This window comes from Tachysurus vachellii, chromosome 17 (assembly GCF_030014155.1).
Source record: "Tachysurus vachellii isolate PV-2020 chromosome 17, HZAU_Pvac_v1, whole genome shotgun sequence".
Classification (NCBI taxonomy): Eukaryota; Metazoa; Chordata; class Actinopteri; order Siluriformes; family Bagridae; genus Tachysurus; species Tachysurus vachellii.
In genome coordinates, this window is record NC_083476.1 from 6,061,178 (window position 1) to 6,072,945 (window position 11,768).

The following is an 11,768-nucleotide window of genomic DNA, read 5'->3' on the forward strand; positions in this document are numbered from 1 at the left end:
TATCACACCCCATCTGTGCATATATATATATATATATATATATATATATATATATATATATATATATATATATATATAACATTAAAAATAATTTTCAGAGTTTTGTAAGTTCTAATCGTTAGTGTGAATTCCATAACCGATCAGTTGAGGCCCAACTTAACAACGACCGCCACCAGCACTGTTGACCTACAGGGTGCCGGCAGAAATTGGTCTACTGATGGTTGAGGAAGGTAGATATACTGTGTATGCAGGAGACCAGTCAGAGAAAGAGCAAAGCATGTAGATTTGGAGAGGGATACAAACTGTTTTATTATGTAGTATTGGATAGGAAGATAAATGGTGCACGAGTGATCCTGAAGTGATCCTGTTTTAGAGGTGAAACAATGTCAGACCGGGTAATCAATTAGAAGTTAAAAATTGAAGGGGTGATGTTGAATGTGGTCAGTGGTTATGCTCCTCAAGTAGGCTGTGAGTTAGAAGAGAAGGAGATATTCTGGAATGAGGTAAAGGAGAATATTCCCGGATAAGAGAGAGTAGTGATTGGAGCAGACTTCAGTGGGCATGTACTGTACGTGAGGGAAGCGAGAATAGGTGATGAGGAGGTTATGGGCAGGTTTCATGTTAAGGAAAGGAACCTAGAAGGACAGATGTTGGTGGACTTTGCTAAGCGGATGGAAATGGCTGTAGTCAACACTTACTGTATTTCCAGAAGAGGGTGGAGGTAGGAGTACGCAGGTAGACTGCATTCTATGTAGACCACGCAATCTGAGAGAGATTAGTGACTGCAAAGTGGTGGTAGGAGAGTGTGTAGCCAGTCAGCACCGGATAGTGATGTGTAAGATGTCTCTGGTGGTCAGGAAGAAGAGGAGGGGAAAGATAGAAAAGAAGACCAAGTGGTGGAAGTTGAAAAAGGAAGAATGTCTTGAGGAATTCAGACAGGAGCTGAGACAGGCTTTGGGTGGTCAATATGAGCTTCCAGATGACTGGGAAACTACAGCAGAAGTAGTGATTAGTGAGATAGGTTGGTAGAGTGCTAGGTATGTCATCTGGGAGGAGAAAAGAAAATAAGGAAACATGGTGGTGGAAAGAGAAAGTACAGGACAGCATTCAGAGTAAGAGGCTAGCTAAAAAGAAGTGGGATGTAGAAAGGACTGAAGAAAGTAGACAGGATTACAAGGAACCACAGCACAGAATGAAGAGGGAAGTGGCAAAGGACAAACAGAAAGCATATAATGAGTTTCTACTGTATGCCACGTTAGACAGGGAAGGGGAGGAGTACAGATTGGTGAGACAGAGAAATAGAGATGGGAAGTATGTGTAACAGAAAAGGATGATTTGAGAGCAGCAATATGGCTTCATGCCCAGAAAGAGGACTACCGTAGCAATTTTTGCTTTGAAATTGTTAATGGAGAAGTACAAGTAACAGGGTGCAGAGAGAGGAGCTATGGTACTGTATGAGGATGTCAGGAGTGGCAGAGAAGTACATCAGAGTAGTTCAGGATATGTATGAGAGGAGTATGACAGCAGTGAGATGGGGTACATCAAGGATCGGCTGTAAGTCTCTTCTTGTTTGCTATGGAGATGGACAAACTGACAGATGAAGTCAGATAGGAATCTCCATGGGCAATGATGTTTGCGGATGACATTGTGATCTGTAGTGAGAGTAGGGAGCAGGTGGAGGAACACCTGGAAAGGTACAGCTCTGCATTGGAAAGAAGATGAATGAAAGTCAGTCGTAGTAAGACAGAATACATGTGTTTGAACAAGAGTGAGGAAAGTAGAACAGTGAGATTACAGGGAGCTGAGGTCAAGAAGGTGCAGGAGTTTACAGTAAGTGTTTGGGGTCAACCACCCAGTGTGACGAGGAGTGTGGAAAAAAGGTGAAGAGGCAAGTACAGGCGGGTTGGAGGGGGTGGAGAAAAGTGTCAGGAGTGTTGTGTGACAGAAGTGTCAGCAAGAATCAAAAGAAAGGTGTACAAGACAGTAGTGAGAACAGCTATGCTGTGTGGGATAGAGACTGTAGCAGTGAGGAAAAGACATGAGGCAGAGATGGAGGTAGCAGAGGATGTTGAAGTTCTCTTCAGGAGTGACGAGGATGGACAGGATTAGAAACAAGCACATCAGAGGGACAGCTCTGGTTGGCTGTTTTGGGGACAAGGACTGAGAGGTACATGTGATACTGTACATCAATTTATATATTCGCAATCTATTGTGCTTAGTATCCTAAACCGACGGGGTGATGTGGTAGCCTAGTGGTTAAGGTGTTGGCAGGGGTGCATTTAAATAGGCAAAGGCCCCTGGACTACAGCATTACCATGTGTCAGGACTCTGCCTGGACTTTGGCCATGTGCCTTTTGTTTATGTTTCATGTACACGTGTCTGCCCCGCCCTTGTCTTTTCTGCCCCGCCTCTGCACACCTGTCCCTTATGTGTAATGATTATCTGTATTATTTAATTGAGCCGCGTTGCCTCGTGCAGCCCGGAATCCTATTGTCTCCTGTTATTGTCATGTCTGGTTATGTCTGTGTCCTGTTTCGTGTTTCTTTAATTTATTAAATCCCCGTTTTGTTAAGCTGTCCTGCGTTTGGGTCCGTTTTTATCCCGCGTTCATTGACACCATGAGCCCCTCCCTCACCATGAACAATTTAAAATTACGCTAATGTATGAATAAAATTTAATTGCCTAACTTTGAAAAGTTTTCTTCCTGATTTTTCTTGCTACAACGTCTTTGATGAGGTCAGTAATGCTGCTCTCTTTAGACATTAAAGTTTGCTAACAGAACGCAGCCTGTTTTTTACCAAGGTCAGTTTTTAAAATGACCGTTCACCTTTGCCATTTGTTACAGGTAGCATGAGAAATAAGCGGAGAGTAATGTCTATGTTTGGAAACAGGGCAGATTCCGCCATGACAAGTAGTGGTCTGACTTTGTGGTTTCATCACGTGCAATGAACATTTTAGATCCATGCAGCCTTCACTTTGTCTAGCGTCCTCTAAAAGCTGATTAGCACAAATTTTTGCACAGGTGTTGGTGTCTGCAGGCTTGAATATCCTGTAAGTTCAGGTTTTTTTCAAAGCTGCTGGTTGCATGGTTTTATCGATTTCAGCATTTTTCTTTGTGCCCCACTCTTGTGCTTCTTGAAATCCACCATCTTTCACACTATAAGGTTGTATGCAGTCACTGCTTACTGGTTGATGGAAGGATGTGCCCATTATCCACATAACACACCTCCCTAATTATGTTGGCTTTGTAGAAAACATTCTGTTTTCCTACTTAAGCTTAGAAAAAACTTTATAAAATTGAATGTGGCCTAGGGCTTTCGAGCCACATGCACCAAATTCGATTATGTTGTAGATCGTGGTCTGAAGTTTGTTGCTATGACTTTTCTAAGCGATCTGAGTACCGGTACTTCCGGTACCGGGTCTCAAATTTGCCTTTTTTCCCATTGACTCCCATTATAAACTTTGGAGGTTTATAACTCGGCAAGCTTTCAAACTATCTACACCAAACTTGGCCAGTTCCTTTAGGGTGATACTCTGAACAAACTTTTAAATTGGTGTATCGACTTTTGTGGACGGTTGTGCCACAGCCCCGCCTCCAAAATATGCAAAATCAAAAAACTTTTTACAACATGGACATGTGACATATCAAAACACTCAGAACAATGAGGGGAACTTCCTCAGGAGAATTTGGATGACGTCACATGCTTGTCTCCACTTGCCCCCAAATGTTTTGGCATCCTATCTTTCTGTCCACTTGCCTCCAAAAGTAATACTGAAAACTAACAGTGAATACTTGCCTTGTCAAAGCCAACATCAAAGTTTGTCGCAACGAACTTTACAAATCAAGTTGATTATATATTTTTTATTTATGAGTGTATTACTTTTATCTGCAAACCAAAACATTATTTAAAAAATATTTATGCATTTTTTTTTAAATAAAATGTTTAATAACATTTATTTTTAAATGCTCAGTGCAGGCCCCTGGGCTTCATCCTGTATAAGCCCGTGCATTAATGCTCTCCAGGGTGTTGGACTACCAATCGGAAGTCTGTCCAGGTCCAAGGCCCTCTATTGCTCAGTAGTATAAAATGAGATCAATATAAGACACTCTGGATAAGGGCCTATGCTAAATGTAATGAAATGCAAACATCCAAACATAATGATCTAGCATAAACTCTGGTAACCTATAAAAGTAAAAAACAGACAATATCACACATACAGATAGTATTCCAGTGCCACTGAAAAACATCATACCCTTTTTTTGCCCTTTTTCAAGAATTCAGTCATCACAAACATCCAGACTTCTCATTTAACCTATAAAATGAGCAGAATGTATGTTTTACAGTAACATAAATATAAAGTGTATAAATGTAAAACTGCTTTTTCATGTTGCAGTGAGTCTTCAGTACCAGTAGGCAGCACTCATGATCAAATACCTGCTGGTGAATTTCAGACGGATGCAAATGAGAAAAATCAAAAAAACAGTTTTGATCAGTTAAAAATTCCATAACCCTGTTTATTTCCTTATGTAAGAGGGAGACCTGTCATATGTTTAAAATAATTGTGCATTTCAGAACAGAACAGAATCATATCAGCTTGCTAGTAAGTAGAATAAAGTAACAAAGGACATTTGAGACTGAGGAAAGGATGTGTTGCTTACACATGTAAACAGCTTCATCTGCGTTTTTATGTTCAGAAAGGCAATTGAATTAGCATATTGAATTACAATACCCTTTGTCAAAGATTTGCTTCTGACGTCTACACTGTTGCTCTCTAACAAACTTTAATCTACGTGATAAGTTAACATAACACTGATTCAACCAAAGGGTAGGATAATTAAGAAAGGCTTCTTAAAATAGTTTGGATGCAAAAGATATAGGTGTTAAGTCAGCATTTTCTAAGCTAATGATCGTTTATAATCATAAAACATACTCAAATTCCTTTTTCCTAATGTGTGACAATTGTGGCCCCAGTGATTAAAACTCTGGGTTGTTGATCAACCCAGAGCCTTTATTTTATTACATATACATTATAGCACAGAGAAATTCTTTCTTTGCATATCCCAACTTTGGCAGTTGGGGTCAGAGTGCATTGTCAGCCATAATATAGCACCTCTGGAGCAGTGAGGGTTAATTGTCTTGTTTAAGGGCCCAACAGTGGCAGCTTGGCAGTGCTGGGGCTTAAACCTTGTTTAACAACCCAGAACGTTAATCACTATAATAAAAATCATTCGCTAAGTGATATTTATGAAAATAACAAATGATAATGATCATTAATAAATGATCCGTTTTGTTGAATTTGTCATTTTAATGCGGTCACTCCAACAACCCCAACTTCCTAACAATCTGGGATCAGCAAAGAAAAAAAATTTTTTTTTACTGTGTTATAATGTATATGTAACACAGTTAATCTAGTGTATGTAACCGCTGTCAGGAAGTGAAAAAAAATTACAAGAGTGAGTTACAAGAGTGATCTTACAAACAATCTTACAATTCAGTCATTTTATTTACTGTAGTTTTAGTTGGTTTCTACATCTTGTTTGCCCTCTGGTCTGTTTACATGAGTTTAATGTTTAATCTCATCCATTGGTTATTGCTCTCTTCTTTTTATATAAATTTACTTACTTTGCCTCCACATGCTGTTTTTGTACTGTTTGTCTCATCAGATTTTTTCTAAATCATTGTTACTTTTTTATCTTTACTTGTCTCTACATGAACTAAACAAAAACAATTTCTTACTAGATAATTATAAAAAAAATTGTAATAGGTGGCCTTCATGGAACACTGCAATATGGGCTTCATGGCTTTAAGCAGTCATAAGATTATTTTAGAATCATCTGGCCAAAAACATGTATAAGATGAGTTTTTTGTTAAATCTCAAACTGATTGCTAACAAAAATTGGACTTTCTCAGAAGAATAGGTATTGATGTACTCCAGCACAAGGGATAGATCCCAAAACAAGGTATTGGTGGATTGTGGAAGATGGTAGCTCTTTGTTCCTGTCTGAAAGGTATCGTAATTTGTTTATAAGGCCAAAAGTGGTGCTGTCCATGGTGCTGATGCAATGAAATGGTTGCCACTGGAAGCAACGTTTTTGTCTACCATCTTGAGGCCACAAGTAGGACACTAGTTGCTGAATTCTGTGCAGTGTCAAAATAAATTTTAGTAGATGAGTTGCTCTCGTAGAAGGTGAAAGTAGCCATCTTTTGTCGAAGGTGAAAGTAGTGGAAGGTGAAAGTTGCCTTCACACCACAATCCAATCCATATGACAAATATGTCTGACTGTTACTATGTTTTCCTAAAAAGACCAACAACTGAAAACATTTCCAGTGGTACTACCACTATCGCTTTACTGTGACATTGTTACATTTTAAACTGTTTGTGAGTTGTGAGTGTTACAGTAATTGTAGTTACTGTAGTTGGATTAAACTTATATTTAGTTCAGGTGTTTTTTTTTTTTTAAAGTCTCAGAAGAGCATGTTAACTACATCAAGTGATCTACAAGGAGATGAAAGTGTTGATCTGAATGAAGTGTTGCAGTGAATCTAACTCATAATTTTGTTCTGGGATCTACTCAGTCAAATAATAATGCCAGGAGTGATGAATAACTGTCACAGTATGAACACTGCAATTATTTAGAATTAATCAACAATGAGAATCTTCCTGTATAATGCAGGAATATTAGTGTTTAGAAGGAAATAAAAATGCACTTACTGTATAGTTCTCAGCTAATCTACAGTTTATTTTAACACGACATTATGTATAAACACGATACATGTGAAAAGATTATTTGTTTAACATATATTTATGATCATTTGCTGACTAATCTGAGGCTAAATTGTACAAATGCCTGATTTTGCTTGGCTGTCCTGAGGATTAGGTTTCCGTCTTAGTCTTTTTTCAGTTCTTTAAAACAACCCCCATGTTTACATGAATCAAGTTAATCGTGGTGTTCTTAGTCTGCAGCAAGGTTTAGATATGTTCTAGGTGTCAAAGTAACATCCACATTAATGCTAGGATTCAAGGTTGGCAAGAGAGAGGCAATGTGTTACAATTCTAGTAAAGTTTATTATAAAAGCAAACAACCCGACAAACACAAAATGCTTCATTTATGTTGACTGGAAAAATTTGTTTTTTTATGAACACTAATCACTTCAATGAGTCCCGATCATGCATCTAATGTTTTATGTTAAAACCAGATAATTTTTTTTATTATGTCATTTTATATGGTCTGCGACAATGTTTAGGTAGGTAGAGGAAACAGCAGAGGCTGACCTCTATCAGGAAACAAATCTTTTGTATGCTTCTGTTGATAAGGGCTACCTGTAATCCTAGCATAAGAAGGAACAAGTTTGCTTACATTTGAGGAAATAGATTTTGAGATTCTGTTTCCACACAATGCTGGCAGAAATGTGGCTCTTTATATTCTCAATCTACCTGTCAAAGATTGCGGAAAGAATTACAGCTCACAATGAAAACAAGTATCCGTGTTTTCTCAGGGCATTTCTGGGAATGAACGTACTGTACACTGATCAGCCATAACATTAAAATCACCTGCCTAACATTGTGTGAGTTCCATTATTAGTTTAACTGCAAACTGTAGAGTGTGTGAGGAGACAAAAACTAAAAAATTAACTCATCCAATGTGGATCCAATATCTGTTTCTTCATATTCTTTTCTTACTTTGCTTTCATCAATTAGCTATTGGTATAAGAAAATAACATGTACAAATACCACAGAAAAAATCTGATGAGAATATAATATAAAATGTTCAAATTAAAATAAAATAGACTTGTAGCTTCATATCTATGTATATCTAAGTTAAATGCAAGAAAACAAAAAATGCTATTTACTTTTATTAATTGATATTTATTTCTATTAAAATATAAATAATTAATGTAGTTATTTACACACACACACACATACCCTACCTGTCTTTCAATTAGATTGTTTTTCTTTAGTTTTTTAATATTTTAGTTTTCAAAATCTCTTAAAAAGATCTGAGTGGCCACAAAATACTATATAATGTATAATACAACCAAAAGAGCTGTAAAAGCTAACTAACTAAATCTAATTCATCACTGTTTATTTCTTGAGCTGAAGAACAAGGCAATTCATACCAAGGAAACTTTTGTTTGTTCATCTCAACATTGTTACAGGAAAAATAAACACTCTTATTATTTATGTTCATTATCCTTTCCGGTAATATCTTGTAAATATTAAATACAGCACATACAGAATTGGTAAATAATGCTGTATAAAAGAAATATCACATCTAACATATTGACTGAAAGTATGTTTTATTCGATTGTGTACTTATGTACTTATTAGATAATTGTGTATTACATCTCAAATCTTTTACTTATTTTAATTTTCAGTTTTATCAAGATACATTCAGTACGAAATGATTTACTAAATTGTTGTATGGACTTAGAACTGAAATATGCATCAAGTGTGATGTAACCAAGCAGTGATTTAGGATTTAAAGATCAAGATTTAAAGTTTTACAGAATACACTACAATTAAGTCTGTGTGCTGGCAACCAACACATGCTTCGTCTGTGACTAATAAACATAATTAACTGGAATCATGACACACACACACACACACACACACACACACACACACACATTTTTGCAAAACTTAATTCAATATCTATTTATTTATAGTGAAACAAACTATTATATGGACAGTCCTTCACTGGGCACCATGTACACACTTAAACAGACACTCTTTCACACTTAGAGCCACTTGGAAAAGAATTGAACTATTCAACTTGAACCAGTTTAGCCTATTGTGGGCTGGCACTGATTGGCTAGAGCATATAAATACCAAAGCATCTGCTGTCAGCATGAGCACGTTTGCAGGGAGAATTATTCTGATTACCTGATAACAGTTGCACTTTAGTTTCAGCTGTATCCAAAAGAATGTATCTTGTGCTTGTTTTGCCTCTGCTCATGCTTTCCTTCGGGGAGTGTGCAAGTGTCAACGATACACAAAGCAGAATTATCGGGCCGTTTCCCAGTTCGATCTCTGTGAATAACGGACAGATCTGGGGAACATGGGGAATTTCAGAGAAGTGTCCTACAGGCACCTATGCTACAGGCTTTAGCCTCAGGGTAAGTACAGCTCATTTGTGGTGTAACTAAAATTATCTATATTTGTAAGAGTGAAATAAATGATGAAGTCAGAGTCACAATGTATTAAACCATATATTTAAAGCAAAGAGAGTAGCTGAATTATTCCAGTGGACCACAGACTGTAACAATAGATATTTGTTGTGTAGTTTGGGTAAAAGGCACAGTTTAAATAAATTTAATGAACAAATGATTTTAATTTTCAAAACAGGTTTTTATTTATTTCTTTCCTTGTTTGTTTTTAAGGTTGAGTCATATCAGGGAATCTGGTATGATGACACAGCCCTAAATGGAATTGCTCTTCACTGCTCTAAGCCCATTGGCTCCAACAGTATTTTTGGGGGCTTCACAACTATCAGATCTGCTGTAGGAAGGTAAAAAAAAAAAAAAAAAAAAACAGAAAACAGAAACAAGGTATACAATATGTACTGAATATTATATACATAGATACAAGACCTACAGGATCTACATAAGATAGAGCATAATTCAATGTGTTCAAAATAGAAAACCATGTCATATGATTAAATAGTTAAAATGTAAGTCGTGTTATTTATTTCCTAATTTGAAAGTTTATCAACAGAACCACAATCATTATAATAGAAATTCTTCTTATTCATTATCCTATTATTATTATTATTATTATTATTATTATTTATTGTAGTAGTAGTAGTAATATTAATGACATTAACTATTATTAATTGTTTTTTACAGCTGGGGGTCTTGGTCATCGCTTATTTGGTGCCCCAGTGGAGTACTGAAAGCTTTCCAGCTGCGAGTAGAGGGTAAACAGGGATTGAAAGATGATACTGCAGCTAACAACATAAGGTAATTAGTAACTCACACACAAAAAAAAAAACCACACCCATTTCCAATATTATTTAAAAATAAGACACGTAATATAAGATTAACACTTTCTCTAACTTAAAATTCCAGGTTCAAATGCTCCACGGGCTCTGTGTTGGAAGGCAGTGGTATGAGCTGGGGTAGCTGGGGTTCCTGGAGCTCGCTTTGTGGTGGAACTGGGATTTGTGGCATCCAAACAAAAGTGGAATCGCCTCAGGGCATAGGAGATGACACCAGTCTTAATGATGTCATCTTCAGTTGCTGCAACTAAGGTACGTTTTACCAAATCTGGATCACAAAAGGAACGACATTGCACTTTTATTCAGAAAGCATAAAGGCAGAAAAAGGAAAGTGTGTACACCAAAGATGATTTAAACACTAAAAAACTCTTTTTTTGGCCTCATTTTGATATTTGTTTCTGTCTTACAGCAAGAATTGACATGACAAGAACATGAATGAAGACAACTACATTTAACAAAGAATCAAAATCTCTTTATTTCTCATGAAATCATATATCTGAGTGAATTATATGTATAATAATAATAACTCATCAATCTGTCACTAATTACAGAAATGTACTCACTGATGATTTTGTCTTATTTGTTATCCTTTGCCTGTACTTTAAGGGAAAATCAGTTTTGAATTACTTAATGAAATAAAATAAACAACAGCTCAATTTCTGTGAGTTCTTGAAGTCTTTATTTGAAACCGTTATTGCTCTTAAACTAGAGCTAAACAGCTTAAGTAATATTTTAAAATATATGTGGTAAGATTTTTTAAATATATTTTTCTTGTAATGATTTAAAAATCTATCTGAAAAAAATTGGACTCTACAATTTATTTAAAATTAAATGTAAATTAAATGTTTAATTACAAAATGTCGTAATGAACAAATTTATGTAAATTTTTTGAATTTCATATTTTCAAAAGTTTTGACAGCTTTAGAGCTACCAATTTTCTACCTTTTTTAATCTTAATATCCAATATCTGTTTCTTCATATTCTTTTCTTTCATTGCTTTCATTACATAGCTACTGGAACAAGAAGATAACATGTACAAATACCACAGTAAAGATAAAAGATAAGATGAAAAGAAAATATGTTGTTGCTTTATGTCTTTCACACAAAGTTAAATACAAGAATCAATTTTAAAAAATTATATTTATTGTTTCATTAATATTTTTTAAATATTTTTTTATATAAGCTTTGTTTGTGAGACCATTTTGAGAGTTCCAGGATGAGATCATGAATAATAATGGACCACTTTAATTGAACCTTGGTGTTTACCAAACCTGACATGTGGAAGATTCTGAAAAGGTCTACAGCTTTCTAAACAAACATGTCTGACAGCAATTATGAATGTATTCAAATTAATGGAATTTTTGTTTCGGTTTCCTCACAATGCTGTTAGAAATGGGGTGCTTTAAAATGCCAACTAAATTGTTTATCTATTAGGAAATAATTCCTTAGATAAGATCATGGGCAGGTACAGTATTAATACTAAAAACATGAAAAACATGTTTATACATAATGTTCTTAACAATAATCTTAATAATCTTAACATGGCATTATGTATACACATGATACATGTGAAAAGATGGACATTTGCTGACTAAACTGAAGTTGAATTGTACAAATGAAAGCAAATAACCATCCTACGTGTTAGGCTTCCATCTTAGTGTTCTGTCACTTCTTTAAAACAATACCTAGATTTACATGAACTGAGGTTCAAGTTCACCTGTTTAGTGTTTATTTATAGAGACAAATAGAGACAACAGAGCAGAAAACT

At 35.7% G+C, this 11,768-nt stretch overlaps 1 protein-coding gene across 1 annotated transcript; it reads left to right on the top strand.

The window, feature by feature from the left end:
• The first annotated feature begins 8,828 nt into the window (after positions 1 to 8,828).
• LOC132860254 (vitelline membrane outer layer protein 1-like) lies at positions 8,829 to 10,656 on the top strand. Its single transcript, XM_060891386.1, has 5 exons — positions 8,829 to 9,119; positions 9,384 to 9,511; positions 9,849 to 9,962; positions 10,071 to 10,252; positions 10,410 to 10,656. The coding sequence occupies exons 1-4, from the start codon at positions 8,928 to 8,930 to the stop codon at positions 10,249 to 10,251; spliced, it is 615 nt and encodes a 204-aa protein (XP_060747369.1). The 5' UTR covers positions 8,829 to 8,927; the 3' UTR covers position 10,252; positions 10,410 to 10,656.
• Positions 10,657 to 11,768: the final 1,112 nt, after the last annotated feature.